Source organism: Gossypium hirsutum, chromosome A10, assembly GCF_007990345.1.
Source record: "Gossypium hirsutum isolate 1008001.06 chromosome A10, Gossypium_hirsutum_v2.1, whole genome shotgun sequence".
Lineage (NCBI taxonomy): Eukaryota > Viridiplantae > Streptophyta > Magnoliopsida > Malvales > Malvaceae > Gossypium > Gossypium hirsutum.
This window is the reverse complement of record NC_053433.1, coordinates 11,326,938-11,344,156: the sequence shown is the minus strand read 5'-3', so window position 1 is coordinate 11,344,156 and position 17,219 is coordinate 11,326,938. Positions and strand designations below refer to the sequence as shown.

The 17,219-nt window shown below is 33.4% G+C and overlaps 1 protein-coding gene and 1 non-coding gene across 2 annotated transcripts; one reads left to right on the top strand and one right to left on the bottom strand.

Annotated features, from left to right (window-relative positions):
- Window positions 1-526: 526 nt before the first annotated feature.
- On the top strand, window positions 527-599 carry TRNAA-UGC (transfer RNA alanine (anticodon UGC)). Its single transcript has one exon. It is a non-coding gene; the product is annotated as a tRNA-Ala (tRNA).
- A 15,299-nt stretch (window positions 600-15,898) lies between these two features.
- On the bottom strand, window positions 15,899-16,942 carry LOC107895702 (tetrahydrocannabinolic acid synthase-like). The gene is made up of 3 exons (XM_016820936.1): window positions 16,804-16,942; window positions 16,652-16,759; window positions 15,899-16,296 (listed from the first exon to the last, which is right to left on the bottom strand). Exons 1-3 carry the CDS (start codon window positions 16,940-16,942, stop codon window positions 15,899-15,901), a joined length of 645 nt encoding a protein of 214 aa, XP_016676425.1.
- Between the last annotated feature and the right edge of the window lie 277 nt (window positions 16,943-17,219).

Here is a 17,219-nt window from a genome sequence, read left to right as displayed (position 1 = left end):
AACACAAAAAAAGGTTGGCCCAATCCCCGCCTGATTTTAAACTTTTTTTTTTACTGCTTATTTTGGAGAATTATATTGAAGATAGCTCAATGCTTGCACCAAAAAGTAGAATAAAGATTGAACATCACTATAACAGGGTGACAGTTAATCAAATATCGTTTGTTGCACAAATGAAAGATTGAAGTTCACTATAACTCTATAACTCAACCTTTATCCGAGTCTGTTCAACTTTGTCGTAGATTTTTTTGGAAAAAATTCCTTTTTATTTGATCTAATCTAAAAGTTATGTATACTTTTTAAATTTTTCAGATTTTGATGTTTATATTTTATGAAAATGGATAAATTAATGCAATTGTTGATAATTACGTGAATTTAAATTGCTATTTTTTTTACATATAAACTATTGGTTTATATACTAAATTAATCAAATAAAAAGGAATTTTTTCCAAAAAAATCCACGACAAAGTTGAGCAGACTTGAATAAAATTAAGTTTATATAGAATAATGTTTAGCTTGAAATTTGACGGGGGATGTAGCTCAAATGGTAGAGCGCTCGCTTTGCATGCGAGAGGCACGGGGTTCGATCCCCCGCATCTCCATTTTCCTTTCTGCTGCTCCACGTGAGCCATAACGTGCATACTTTTTGTATCTTCCCTTTGTTAGCCCCTTTAATAATAATTGAACTCTTACCCTATTCTTTTGCTTGTAATTTGATTATGAAGGTGGTGTTAGAGAAAGTATGCGAAAATGTTACAATTTTCAGACAGAAGATTTGTCAGTATTTTATTCATATTTGCAGTAAGTGGTTTATTTGTAATCATTAAAAAAATGTTAATTAATAAAATTAATAAATACTTAATAAAAGCTAAAATTTAAAAACAAATAAATTCATTGTTAATTTTGAGATCTTCTATTTAACAACGAGGAGAGTAAATACACTAAATTCATTTGTTTTTGTAAAGTTATGAAATTTAAATTAAACCCTTTTTAATTTGTTTTTGTTTTTTTCAGAAAAGGAATTGATATTAATAGGGAAATTTAAAGAATAGTCCAAAACATAGATAGCCCTTTGACATTGTCTCAAAGAAGTTTTTCTCTTCCCGAAAATTATGCTTCATAGGCTTAGAAATCATAATACGGAGGAACATCCTGTTTAATAGTTGTAACATTTACTTCAATCTCAATATCTTAATGTTTAGGTCTCTAGCTAGCATGAGCCCCCATAATTCCACTTCTACACTTGCTGCGCTCGGAATGTAACCAAAGGCCCCCTATCACCTAATCCCCGTTATGGCTTCAGATGAGGGCCCTTGAGCCAGCTTTTCCCGAGTTTCCCACCTATGAACCGTCTGTGTTGAACTTGAATCCTTCTCTCGAAGGTGGCTAACGATACTAGGATGAACTCGGGGAGCACTCTCTTTTTCATCAAAGAAGAAATAGCTACATATTCCCCAGCATTTGAAAACACTCTCTACAAAGTGCATGACCGACTCTTACCAAAAATTAAAGCATTACGTGAGAGACATATTTCCCAAAGTGTAAATGCAAACAAAAAACTCCAGGGGATTTGGTGACACTTGGCCCATTGGTTGGATGTTAGATTTCTATCAATCCAGTTGTTAAAGACAACCGGTTGACATTGGGAAGACCTAAGAATGCTAACCCAGAACTGATTTGTAATTTGACATTCCCAAAATAAGTGTTGGATGTCTTCTTGGGCGTTGGAGCAGAAAAGGACATTCATCCCTCTGCCATGTAGTAGATGGTTGGTAGGGAGAGCTTGAAGCCCACACTCACATAGGAACACTTTAAGCTTTGGAGGGGTCTTTGCTCTCCAAATAGACTTCCAGAGTCTCGTCATTTTAAGGAGCGTCGGATACTGTTCCTAGCGCAAGCAAATAGGCACTCGCTAATGAGAAGAAACCCAAATTCGTAAGGTTCCAGTAGAGAGAATCCCTACTGTTGGTGTTGCAAAAGAATGGCGTACTCAGAAAGGAGTCAATTAAATCTCTTGGGAGTTCCAGAGGTAATCAACTCAGTCCTTGGGTATCCCATTTAGATTTTACTTGCTCTAGATTCCAAGAATCTTCCTTATACGACATAGGTCCTTGTATTGCTCTCTTCAGATGTCCTCTTTCCGTCCAGTTGTCATGCTAAAAAATTACAGATCTCCCATTATGCGCCACCAATCTCAATCCTGAATAAGTATAGAATCCTTCTCAAGGACCTCAAAGTTATCGATGTGTTCTTTAAAAGTTGGGGGTTGCGTGGATCAAGGAGGTATTTTGCCATGAGAGTTTTAGCCCATAACTTATCATGCTATTGGATGAGGCGTCACACTAGCTTGATCAAGTGAGCTTGGCTCTTATGGAAAGCAATTCCCAAACCTCCTTTTATCTTCGGGACGGGTGACCTTCTCGTAATTGACCAGATGGAGTTTATTTCCCTATTCATTCCCTCCCCATAGAAAGCTTTTGTTAATACGAGCTAGTCGTTTAAGGGTACTAGCCAGGAGCATAGAACATTGCATAAAGTAGTTTGAAATTTGACGTCATAGTAGACTGAATGTGTAATAATCAGTTTTTTTGTGGTGTCGAAAATAGTAATTTCAGAACCTCATTTTTTACGAATGAGTCCGTAAATATTAAATATTAACGAGGTTAGTATAAAGTTTAATTGAAGTTTGGTCCAATAAATTTGTTAATCGAATTGTTAGTTATAGTATAAGGACTAAGTCGTAAAAGTGATAAAAGTTTAATCGTTATAGATTTTAAGTAGTGGAAGGCCCAATGGAGAAAATGGACCATTAGTAAATGGTTATTTGGTAGTGGATGATGATGTAGTACATTAGCTTAAGTAAATTTGGTTTAAAGTTAACTAAATAAGCTTAATTAGTATAATTATTAATTAATTAAAGTTAATTCTAATATAAAAGCTAAATGTTAAAATAAAACAACCATTATCATCTTTCTTCCACCCCCATTGCCGTCAAAAGAAGAAGAAATAAGGGTTTGAAAAATTCAACTTTAGTCCTTCAATTGATTGAGGTTTGAATCAAGTTGAGAATAATCGGGGAAAAAGAAAAATTATCGAATTGTCCTTATAATTTAACTTGTTTGCCGATTTTTCTAGGTAAGTTCATATGGTGTACTTATGTTTAAATCCTTATGTATGTTATATTGTGAATTTATATATGATTTGTTAAACTTTAAATTATTTGCAAGTTAATACTAATGGGTGAGATTTGGATTAAATTGAAAAAGGATAAGTATGAACTTATATGATAGAAATGACCCTGATGAAACTTCGTAAACGTGTCATACACATGGTTACAGGTTGATTTCTGATGATTTTGAGCTCTAGCATTTGTGGCGGACTCGAAGATACATGTGACACATGTTTAGCCTGAACTAGTAACCTGATGTCGTTTTAAAGGTTTAGCCCAGACGGTTATCCTGACATGTATATATATAGCTCTAGTCAAGCTCTTTGATGTGTCGATATAATGGTTTAGCCTGGACGGGTAACCTGACACTATTATATGTTTCGCTTGAACAAGCCTCTGATATGAATTGTACATGTGTGTTTTAGCTTGTTTACTGAGTTTCATCGGGTAATATTGGTAATACGAAATAAGAAATATAAATGTTTCGAAATATATTTGATGATCAAGTATGGAATTTAGGTATGAATTAAATACTAAACTTTAGCATTCATAAATGACCACTCAAATGTATGCATTGATATGTTATGAAATGGATTTTGTTATTTAAGCTCACCTTATGGTTGCGATTGTCATGCTAGGTAAACTCTACCGAGTTATTTAGTTTGATTAGTTATATTATGAATCATGGTAAGTTTATCATTTTAATACATTTGAACTTACTAAGTATTTAAAATGTTTACCTTGTTGTTTTCCTTCTCTGCAAATATTCAGTTTGCAAATTCATCGATTAGACTTCACAAAGATGACACTATTCCTCTATTAACTTGGTAGACTTTTGCTTGTTTAAGCTTAATAGTGTGGCATGTACTTAGGAGTGTCAAGTTGTTTATAATATTAAGCATGTTTTGAGACATAGTTGAATATGAACTCTTATGGTAATGAAAATTTGCTCATGTTTATGGATTAGATGTTATATAGCATACATATGTGGATTAGAAATTCAAATGAGTTGGATATGAATGGTATAAGTAACTTGTATGGCTTGTAATGGTTCATATAGCCTTATTGTGTATTGGTGCCGATGTGGCATATTGGTTAGATCTTTAGGAAGAGGATGTATGATATGTTTTGGCATGATTTTGGATGTTGTGAAGAGGTCTAAATGTTACTAATTCCACTTTTTTGATTACCTTTAAGATTTGGTTTCAAAACAAACACTAAATGGCCTATTTTTCCATCAAATAAATTCCTCGTCCCAACATCGATCTCTCCTTGTCGCAATGTCGGCCAATAATTTGTGTTGTCTCGACGTTAAGTGGTCTGATGTCATGACATAATAGACTGTTTGGTGACGTCTCGACCTAGAGGAAGTCACGTCATGATGTTGTCTTGAAATTTTGAATTATTTATAATTTGTTCCTTACTCGATCTTGGGTCAAATTTAGAACTTACGTAAGCCTGTATAAGACTCAGGAAAGATTTTAAATTATACTGAATGATTGATATGATTGAATTATCTTACTTTTGTCTCATGTTGTCCGTTAAAGGGTTTGTCATTGTTTCATTTTGTATTGTAGCACTCCGTAGCTCAGTCCTGAATATCGAGTTAGGCGAGTGGTGTTATAGAATGAGCACAAGCCTCTCGACCGATGATAGGAGATTTGCTTTCCAAGAACTCACTTTGCCCCTAACTTTTTCAATAATTAAATCGTACTCTCCACGAGTAAATCTCTTGGAGTTAATAGGAAAACCAAGATACTTTCCATGTTCTTTTGCTTATTTGATTCCCAAGGAATACGAAGCCCACTCCTTTGTGGAGGCCAGACAATTCGAGGAGAAGACAACTCTTGATTTGTGAAAGTTAATGTTTTGATGCATCTCATCCATGAAGACATTTAGAACCCTTTTAATTAAATCCAAATTTTCCTATATGTTTTAGCAAACAAAATGACATCATCAGTGAAAAGGTGGGAAAAAGAAAGTCTAATCTTGGAGGCTTGGATGGGCATCCAGACATTATTTTCGAATTCTTTCTCAATTTGTAGGATGTAAATATACGAAGAAAGAGGGCCCCCTTGTCTAATTCCTCTAGAAGGTTTAAATGGATGAATCTTGGAGCCATTTGGGAGGATAGTGGTAGAAGTAGTCGAGATGCAACTCATGATCAACTTGATCCAGTTAATAGGAAAACCAAAGAAAACCAAGACTTTTTGAATGAAGTCTCACTCAAGTTTATCGTAAGTTTTTTCTAGGTTTAGTTTGATAACAATTGAACCCTTCTTTCCTTTGAATCATTTCATTGAATTTATGATTTACTAAACAATGATAGCATTATCAAAGGTTTGGCGACTAGGAAAGAAACTACCTTAGAGGGGAGAAATAATTTTGTTAAGTAATGGTCAGATCTGCATTACTAGGATTTTTGTGATGATTTTGTAAGTCGTGTTGCATAGGCTAATAATCTAAACTTGGAAATCGAAGTCGCTTCCTTAAACTTGGGAATAAGAGAAAAATATGTTTTATTTAAAGCTTCCAGAATGCATGAGTTTTGGAAGGTTTCCAGGACCATTCAAACCACTTTGCATTTCACTTGTAGCCAGCATATTTGGTAAAAGAAAGGGTGAAGGCCATCCAGCCTAAATGCTTTGGTCAGGTTGAAAGACCAAACGAATTTAACGGTGTCCATCAAAGTCACCTCCACGCATAGATTTTGAATATCCAACGACGATAGACGTGTCCAACTTAACTCATTAACCGAGGAGATGAAGATTGATGCCACTGTAGAAGTAGTGAATAAGCTCAAAAAATATTGTTGAACAAGTGATCCAAATTCATTTCTTTTGGTAATGCACTTGCCAGTATGTTAATTTAGGCCAATAATTTTATTGTAATTTCTTTGAACTATAGTGGTCAAGTGAAAGAACTTTGTATTTCTTTCACCTTTAATAAGTCAATTAGCCCTAAATTTAAGAGCCCGCAATAACTCTTCCATTGTAAGAATGTCATTGTAGTCTCTATTGTAGTCTCTCTCTAAACTCTTATGGAGTTTAAGTAAATAGCCATTTGGATTTTTTTTCTACCCCCCACAGTTCTAGCCAAGAGTCATTGCTTCCTACGTAACACGTTCTTGAAGGTTGTCTTGTTCCCAGTTGAAAGAAACTTTGTAAACAAATCAATCGTTTCTATTAGAGATGAGTTGTTGCCAACCCAGAAGTTTTCAACTATATGCTTGAAGTCAGGATGGTTTAGCCACATAATTTGAAGACACAAAATGTAACACCCCTATACCCGGTTCGACTCAAGGAAACTGATATAGGAATATTACATTTGGTGCCAAAGTGATTTTGGCTAATCACTAATATATTTGAACATTAAAAAAATAAGTTTTTATAACTTATATTTTAGTCCCTACTACTTGGAACACACTTGATCTTCCTATGTACATGTCATTCTATTCCAAATTTTGAAACATACCTTCTTGGCACTTGGAGATGTGATGAGATGGATGCTTACAATCTCAATTACAACTCTTCAAAATCACTGTACCTATTCTGCACACTAAAAACAAAACCGTACGCTGAGTAAAACTCAGTAGTATTTCTATAATTTGAATATTTAAAGACAAGATAATATAATAGGCACAATTAAATTATAAAGACATATTAATGTCTAGTATCATAACTTTCATTTTTCATTTATTAAACAATATCCTAATTCACACAATTTTTATATAAATGGTTATTCACATATCAAACCATATTTATTAGTACAATGACATCAGTCATGCAATACTCAATTCATAAGTATATAATTCATATATTCCATGTATTGCCAACATATTTCACATTCTATTTTCAATTCACTATTTCACTTCTATTTCTCATACCATCCATATCAATATCAACCATAAAACTTTATTATTCAATTACCCCTATTAACACGACTCGAACTCGGACGGATACACGGATCCAACTAAAACACACCAGTTTGGCACCCAGTGCCTCGTCGGATAATTCAAAGTAGTAAATTGATACCCAGTGTCTCATCGGATAAATTTGAAGTAGTATATTGACACCCAGTGTCACATCGGTTAAACCGAAGTAAATTGGCACCTAGTGCCTCATCGACTCGAAGTCGAAGAAATCTCTGAACTCTTCCAATTCTATGGCATGCCATCTATATCTGACTCAGCCCGATACAGTTAATAAGATTTCAATTCACTTTCCAAATGTAACAAATATCTAATATTCAAATTTCACATTAATATTCATTTCAATTCAAATAATCAATATATTCATAATATATATCAATTCAATCCATTCAATCAACTTTTAATTTAATTAAATGTCAAAGTGCCGAATACTCACCTTAACACTTACCATATGTATTAAATAAAAAATACAACAATTAATAACTAGTTTCGAATTATAGAAATACAAACCAGAAATTCCGAGCTATTCGATGTAAACTTTATCTTTCCCCTTTTTACTCAAGGATTCTGGTATAACGTTAGCTACGAAATTAAAAAAAATTAAATTTCATCAATACAACACAATTTAATTTCATATTGAATTTTTTAATTTTTACTCAATATTTTTCTAAATTCCAATTTAGTCCCTAAACCCAGAATACTTTTATTTCTTCACAATTAATCTTATATTTTCATACAAATTCCACTTTAAAATAAATTTAACTCCCTATTTTCACTTAAATTCCTAAATTTCAAATTTTTCACAATTTAGTCCCGATTACTCAAAATTTACAATTTATTCTACAATTTAATCCTTTTTCATTTCTAACTTAATAATCCATCAATTTAACCCCTAATACTAAAATTATTCAACATTAATAATATTTAAAAACTCAATAATCTCTAAAATTTTGACATGAGTCTGGTAGTATTTAACACCGGAATTCCAAAATCATAAAAATTACAAGAAAAAGGGACTAAATTGACTAACCAATTGAACTTTGAACAATTGAAGCCCCTAAGGCCGTGGCTTTCTTTCTTCTTTCTCTTTTTCTTTCTCTTTTTATTTCCTTTTTCTTTTTCTTTCTTTCTTTCTTGTTTTATTTTCCTTTGTTTCTTTTTTCTATTTTTTCTTTTATTTATTTGTTTTATTATATAATATATTATGCATACTTAAATATTAAGGTTTTATGTTATAATATATAATAAATTTATAAATATCTATCTTATCCCGCCTCATTTATAAGCCATGGCATAATTGCTTCTTTGGTCCTTTTAATTTTTCTTTAATCTACAATTCAACTTTTACCCTTTTTTGCAATTTAGTCATTTTACCTAATTACTCTTAACTCATGCAAATTCACCTAAACAAAACCTAATTAACCACACAAATAGCTTCATAAATATTTTTAATAAATATTTACGAGTCCGATTTACGATAACGGATTCTCGAAAATGCACTTTTCGACACCTGTGACTATCAGGTCGTTACACAAAAGGTTATTTCTTGGCTTACCAGAAGGTTCACATAAGGATATTAGGTTAGGACAATTGTTTGATTTGAGTGTGAGAGAGGTGACTGACCACTGCGTTGGGGTATAGGAGATGCCAATTTAGGTTAACGATCAAGTCTTTTTTGGATTAAGTTTGATGAGTTTTTAAAGTTGGACTAGTTAAACTTGGGCCCTTTAAAACCTAGGTCAATAAGTTTATAGTGATTGAAACAATCACAGAACTATTTAGTTATGTTATAAGCTGGGGGTAACCCGCCCAGTTTAGCAGTGCTAGAGATCACTTCATTAAAGTCAATGATTACAAGCTAAGGCAAACAATGCTTATCTTCTATAAGTTTTAAATTGTGCCAAAGAAATCTATGTTCATATAATCTAGGGCTAACATAGACTACTGATAAAAAGCAATGAGAGTTAGTAGCATTTACCTTCACAATTGCATAAATATCTTGTTCATTATCGCATAGACAAATCCAACGTAACAACAACTAATTGCTAAAGAAGCTAAATACCCCATTTTCGTCCTATGGTGATTGTATCCCTCTATGCGTCAAAAGGAAGCATATTGACAATATGCAAGACTTCATTGGCTTAAAATTTCGTCTCGGTAATAACCATGATCTAAGGATTGTGATGGTGAACCAATTCACATACTGTTTTTACAAAATCAAGGTGATAAGCCCCTTTATAGTTCTATCCGAGCATAGTCATCAGTTTTAGATAAGGTGGTAACCCCAAGTAACGTTCGAATCTCATCGGGTCCTTGTCAAAATCAAATAGCGATAGCGAAAGAAACTCATTTTGTGATTCAACTCCTCTCGTCCCTACACCAGTAGAGAGCTGATACTTACTTTGAACTTTTCTACCACGGGTACTACTTTTAGAATCTAGATTGTTTGGATCTCGTTCGAAAAATGAATCCCTATTTTCTCGATCCTGAAAAAGGATATTGGGATCTTTAGAGTCCATCTCAAGTTTCTGAACAATCTTGCTTCCTTTATGTTTGCCCTCCACGATACTAAATAGCTTAGAGTTGGTAATGTAATAGTCCGTTTTCAGTAGTATCAGAAGTAGTGGTTTCAGGACCACAATTTCGACTAGTAAATTATTTTTTTATATTTATTTAATTTTTACGAGATTATATTAAGGTCATATTAAAATTCCGTTAAGAAATTTTGAAGCTTAAATAGTTAATTAAGTGAAAAAGACTAATTTGTAAAAGGTGTAAAAGTTGAGTTCTATTAGTTAAAAGGGCTTAATGGTTATGGAAATGAAATTTAATGGACTTTAATGGTAAATATACCATTTAAGGTGTTAGTGAATGTGCATGGACATGGTTTTAATGAATTTTTTTATTAGTAGTAAAGGTAAAATGGTAATTTAGTAAATAAACCTAAAATAAACTAAGTAAAATTTATCATCTTCTTCCATTTTCACTTGCTATTGTTGAAAATCACCATTTTTAGGTTGAGAACATTTGGCCAAGCTTTCTTTGATGCATGGTATGGTTTTTGTGCCCTATTTTTAATGATTTTTATGTTTTAAAGTTCATTTTAGCTTAATCTAGCTAGCTCGGGGGTTAAATTGTAAAACTGTTAAAGGTTGAGGGACTTTTCATGGATTTTTTGAATGATTTTTTATGTTAGTTGATAGATTATGAATCTTTGTTGTAAAATATTCATGTTTTATTAAGTGATTTTTGGTGAATTGTAAATAGGGATTCCACGGGTGTTGTTGTGAATTTTTTTATAAATATGAGTTGCTTTAAGGTCCCTTGCAACATGGTTTAAGTTGGATTTAGGTTAAAATGATTAGATTCTAAATTAAGAGCTTAAGGACTAAATTGTAAAAAGTTATAATATCAGGGGTAAATTTGTAATTTTTTAATAATATGAATTATGGGTTAAATTGAATTCTAGAAGTACTTAATTGAATGAAATTATTTATTTAGATATCAATCACAATAGAACTTAAATTGAGGAAAAGCTAAAGTTTCAGATTAGTTTAACTATACTACTACGCCTCTAATTATCGAGGTAAGTTTGTGCGAACTATAATTGTTTTAATGTTATCTAAATTGAATTTTTACTATGTTGTTTTAATGTAAATGAATCAATATATTAATGTATTCATACTATGATGAATTGACAAATACCGAGTCCTAGTTGAACCTTAAGAATTCTTAGGATACAAATGACATGTGATTAGGGATTTTATGTTTCGGGTGCTGGTCTTAATGTCCTACTGATGGCTAAGGTCCTGCATTTGTTGTTGATTCTCTACAGGTTGTATGAGCAGCATCGTGTAACTTACATTCTGACCCACAGCTCGTGTGAGCAGGCCCATTTCACAACTCGTGTGAATATTAATGTAACGGAAAGGTTACAGTTATATGTAAAGGCACACTATGTGTGAGCTTTCCCAAGTATCTAATGTAATTCTATATGGTTCAACGGGTAAGAAAAGGAAATGAAATGGTAAGTATGCCAAGGGAATGAATCTTAATCTTATAATAGTACTGATAAATTAAATGATGTGTTTAAATATGGTAAACTGCATATCTTATGGTTGAATTCATTTGATTCATGGACAAATATACTAACTTGTGAGTTGTTGATGCTTTTATAGGCTTATGCCAAGCTTATGGTTTTGGTTAATATTATATTTATGCTATAAATTGTACAAATGACATGGTAAGTTATGTTTTAATTTATACGAGCTTACTAGGCACTCGTTGCTTACATAGTTACTTTCCTTTGTTTTATAGATTACCAAAAGCTTGATCAGTTGGAAGCTCATCAGAGACTTATCACACTATCTAGCAATCATTTTGGTAATTTTTGAGTATTTTGGCCAAGGTTAATAATGGCATGTATAGGTCCTTTATATTGATAGTTTATGGATGTGTAAATGGTTGCTTTGGTATGTTTAAAATTTTAAACTTTATGTTTGGTTGGTGAACCTTAACATCTCACTAAGTTATATCTTTTTGGTCACTATCAAGTGCTTGTAAATAAAGTTCTTTTGGTATGTTGATGATGGCTTGAAAAATGGGTCATTTGTAACATGTTTTGGCACATATATGAACTAGGGCTTTATGCATAAAATAAGGTAATGTTAACTTGTTTTGGTATGTAATTTTTTTGTATATTTGTGGTGCCTTTGAATGGCATATTGATTAGGTGATTTAGGATGTTTGAAATGGCATGTTTATATATGTTTGAATGATTTTAAACCCCTTCAATGTGTAATGGTTTGAATGCTTTGGTGTAAATTAGTCTTGAAATGGTTTGATTTTTGGTAAATTTTGGATTCACACGGCCTGAGACACAGGCGTGTGTTATTTGAGAGTTTCTTAGTTTATCAAGTCAGTGAGTTACATGGTCTAGCACACAGCCTGACACATAGGCGATGGGGCAACTCGGTGAGTTACATGGGTGAGGACACGGGCTGGGACCTCTGTTTTCCAATTTTTACATCTTTTTCTTAAAACTTCTGAATTGTTTCAAATTAGTCTTGTGTTGCTTCTAAGCTATTTTTAGGGTCTTGAAGGCTCGATTTAAGGATAAAATGCATGTGATTAAATGGTTTATAATATATTTAATTTACTAAATGTTATGATGTTAAATGTTTTTTATTGTATAGTAATACTTCGTAACCCTAATCCGACAAAGGAGACGAGTTAGGGGTGTTACAGATAATATATGCACTTGTGAAGGTAAGATCAGAATCGGGGTTACTAACCAAGGATGGAATAGAGAGTTGACTATTATTCTGTAAGAAACTACCTCTTCTAGCTCTATGTGAAATAGACAGTGATCAGTGACAATTCTTGACAGTGATTTCGTCCTCATTACCAAGTGATAAGGATCAAGAAATAGAACAGTAAGAGGCTCTGACCATTGAAGGGAGAGGTCCCTTCCCTAGTTATACTCCAAGTTGGTGTATGGTACTCTCTTTCGATGGCAAAGACTCCTTTCTTAGGACCTTAGTCGCACCAGATCTCTATTGTTGCCTCTCGAAGCCATCAAGCACAGGTTTTGGAGCTTTGTTAGAACTCTATAGGTAAGGGGATTAAAAAGTTTAGAACCAAGAGCAGGAGCTAGACTTTTAGAGAAATTAAGGCTTACTTTCAGACTAATATCCTTAAGGGGAATGTGGTCTTTCCTTTCATTGATAATGATACCTTTTTTTTTTTGAGTCAGGCTCTGGCAATTTACTCTTTTTGTTTTCTAAAGCTTTCCATAAAACAGTCTTGCCTTTAGAGAGACTTTTGGCTTTATCTGCTTGCATAGACTTAGCCATACAAGTTTTGGCTATCGAGCTATTGTCCAACGTAAACTCATAGCAGGTTTTTTGAAATTTGCAGGGGTGGAATTAACGTTGACAGATGGCGTGCTTTTTGAGCCTAGGAGAGGGTTGCCTAATATGCCATTTTTTTAGGAATTTGCTTCCATCTGATGAAGAAAGTGCCTCTTTAAGTTTGAAAGGTGTTTGAGCTTGTCTTTTCCTAGTTGTCTTCTTTCTTGATACTAGTAAAAAAGGTCCAAAAGCATTGACCTCCATTGCCAGTGTTTAGGCCCCACCAACCCCGACTTAAGTCAAGTCATTAACCACACATTTTCCCGTGATTGGATTTGCTTCCATACCCACCTTAACACTATCCCCAAGTTTGTTTTACATGTCACATGTAGCGCTATTAAGAGGTGATGATTTCTTCTCCTCATCCGAATGAGCCTTTTCTAGAGCAAAAATTGAGGTCAAACAATATTCACTTACGTGATCGATCTTGCAAAGATTGAAACAAAAACTTTCGAGCCCTTTATATTAGCTGGCTTGTTTCTTTCCCTCAATTATTAATACTCATTTTTGTGGCTCTTCAACATTAACTTAGATACAGAACCTAGTGCATTTGCCTCTTAATTCTGAGCTTCGGCATTATCAACTTAAAGCAAGGTATCCATACTTCTCTCGATCTTTACTAGAACCTCAATATTATAATATTCTAATGAGAGTTCCGGGAGTCGAACCTTGATCTGCCATAATCTTATATGCTAAATTGAGTTTTTTTTTTACATTTAACGAGCTTTTAATCAAGAATTTTTGATGTTATTTTAATAATTTTATGATTTATGTCTAATTTACCTTTTTGTTGAGTGTATTAGTTGTTTCAGTGTGTTCTAACAAGTGATTGCAGCTGATGCAAGAAATAACTTGGGTAAAATGGCAAAGGCACAATGGGACTGCCTAAAATGTTGCAACGCAATATGGTGAAGTCGCGACATCAAAGCTGAATAATCACCTAGGAGGAATTTTGAGCAAAAACAACCTTCTAGGTGGACTGTGGCCAAAGTCGCGACACTGAAGAGGTGAAGTCACGACATTATATGGATAAAGTTGAGACATTGACGACAGTGGCCAAAGTTGGAAGTTCATCACAACGTTGCAACAAAGTCGCAACGCCGATAGCAACGTCGCGACACCCAAGTCATCCTATAGAGACTCAAGTGGACGTCAGGAAAATAGCAACATCAAACCTGTGGTGTTGTAACATTTAGGCTCAATGGACTTAAATTTTAAAGAGGCGTTTCAGTCAACGCAACCCAAAAGAATATGTAAACTTAAGGCAAAGTTGTCTAATTTAGGTTAAAACTTAAAAGTAGTAAATACTACTTTAAAAACATGTTTCAAGGGGATTTTGATTAGTTTTGGTTTTTTAGATTAGAGATTTCTTAACAATCACTACTTTAGTTTTTAGTTCTAAAATAAATTTATGCACTCTCAATTTTCTTTCGTTCTTTTAGATAACTTTATTCTTACAAGTATTGTACGTGTGGTCCATTCGTCATCAAGAGTAATCGATTGAATCATTCAATAGAGATTTCTGCTTTTATCGTAATTTACACAATCGAAATTTCGTCGATCAAGCATTGAACATCTTTAAACCCTCAATTTTTAAGTTTTTAATTATTTAAATGGATTGTAAATTGAGTGGGTATTGTAGAATTATGATGGGTCAAAACTAAATTTGTTGGGATACCGGTTAATTGATGTGGAAGTAGTTAATCTAGGGTTTAGGGTTTAAGATAAATAATAAGATTAAATTGAAAAAAATTTAAAACCTAGAATTGACAACTTTAGGTGAAAATTAAGATAAGGGAGACCGAGAGGAGACCTTATTAGGAAGAAATTCAATTGTCTCATTTAGTTTCAATTAAATTGAAAGACAAATTGGACTAAATTATAAATTGGTAAAATTATAGGCCTAAAGGTATTAATTAGATCAATTAAGAGATTATTTGTTAAATTATTTAATCTGAGGTTAATTGTGACCACAAAAATTAACCAATTCCCGCTTGTTCATCTTGTTTGATTCAATTACAACTTTTGATATTATTACAATTAGGTCCCTTTATTTAGCTAGCACTTCATTATTAATTTATTATTTTACTTACTATAATTAATAGATAAGTAGCTTTTTAGACTTCTTTATTGCATGTTTTCCTTTTGTTCAATTAAATTTTAGCTCATACCTTTATTGAGTACAATTCTCGAAATACTTTTATATTTTGTTGTAATAAAAATTATATTACAGTTTGACATGTATACTTGTACTGCATTTCCATATCTATTCAATGCATGCACAATAAGGAGCAATTAAACCTAGACTGCGATTGAGTTAAAGAATACTCAAATGCCCAAAAGTTTGGGGGCCAATGTCTCATGTTAAGAAAACTATCATTTATAAACCACGGGCCACCTTTCACCACCTTTTCATAGTCATCAGCACAGAAAAATTTGGTAACAAATTACCCATAACCTAAGTTAACAAGCTAGATGGCCCTAGAGGAGTTCCAGAGTTGGTTAAGTTTGAATCAGGGATTTAAATAGCGATTGGTAGCGGAATAGCGGCCGCTATATAGAGGTAGTGGTGCCATCCGAAACCGCTACTGCTGAAAATAGCAATGTGAAGCAAAGTCACACCAATAGCGATGGATCGTGGCCGCAATTTAACGGGAACTGCCAATTGCGGCAATAAAGGGCCGCTATTCCCGTTATTTTTTTGTTACAGTAAAAATACTAAACGAAGCAAGAATTTTTTTCCTCCCATCTTGAGTTGAATTAACGCTGAACATGGAAACGTCAGGGTTCATTTCATAGGGAAGTTGATGAGTGATCTCTTGCCATTGAAAGATAAGCTAGGTAGCATTTTGTTCGAGTGTTCGGCTGATGAAAAATGCCGTCATAGACTCACTGGCTCTCAGTTGTAGAAACTGTAACGAGTTTTAGTTTCCAAGTAAGTATGATCCCAAAGTTACCACCACCACATCGAATCGCCCAAAACAAATCTTCCCCTATAGATTTCCTATCAAGAATTCTTCCATTTACGTTGATGAATTGAGCGTCAATCACGTTATCACTGCCAGTACCGTATTTTCTGAACAATAACCCGAAACCTCTGCCACGAATATAACCGCCAACTCCAATTGAATGAAAAACGCCACCTACAAAGGTGAGTGTTCTACTTTTCTCTGCAATTCTATAATAAACTTCACCAAGAATCACACCAGCTTGAATCCATGCAACTCTGTTTTCAACATCGACATCCACCGATAGGAAATTAACCAAGTCGATGACAACAAAGGGGACTTTGGCAACATACAAAAGACCTTCGTAATCATGGTCGCCACTTCGGGTCCTAATTTGGAGCCCATGTTTCCTCGAATAGTAAATCGTTAAATTTTATAATTATAATTAAAAGTGACTTTTTATAATTATAATTATTATGTTTTACAATAAGTTGTGTGAATTTTTAAAAAATTCACGACCGCAATACCCGCAGTGACCACAATAGCATCCGTTATGTCTACAATCGCGATAAACGCAACGTGACCAAAAGCGCGGCCGCAACCGCAATTTAAATCTCTGGTTTGAATAGTAGAAACTAGTAGCCAAGTGTTTTTCCAAAAACTTTAATGATAAATGTCTTTTCCCATCTAAAACAGATATGGCGTTTCTCCTCTAATGATAAGGAAATGGAGATATTCCCATCCTCATCAACTCCCTGTTTGAAGTCCTGGGTCAACCCCTTTTCATCCTCTTCCACTATTCCTGAGTTGGTATCCAACATCAATCCATAGTTTCCAATTTGCTACCAACAAGGGTATCCTTGTAAGAGACGCTCTTTCTTGGCGTACATGACGGGGTGCTATTAGTTGGCTTAACTTTCTTAATGCTTTGTTGGAGTTCATCTTTTACTTCTAGAGAGAAAGCAGAGCTATCTTCCAGCTCCATTTTTATATAAGTTTTTAATTTATATTTTAAAAATTAAAATAAAATGTTGATATTTAAAAAAAAATTCATTCAAGTTTTTATTTCAATTAATTTCAATTTTGGGTCAATATTAATATCACTAGAACATGCCTGCTTGCTACACTTCACAAAGATAAATTCAATTTTTAAATATGATATATATAATAATTCAGTTATTAAATAAATAAAATATTGAATTATTTGATAAAAATGCACGAGAAAAAAAATTAAAAGTATCATGTTAAAAAATAGCATAAAA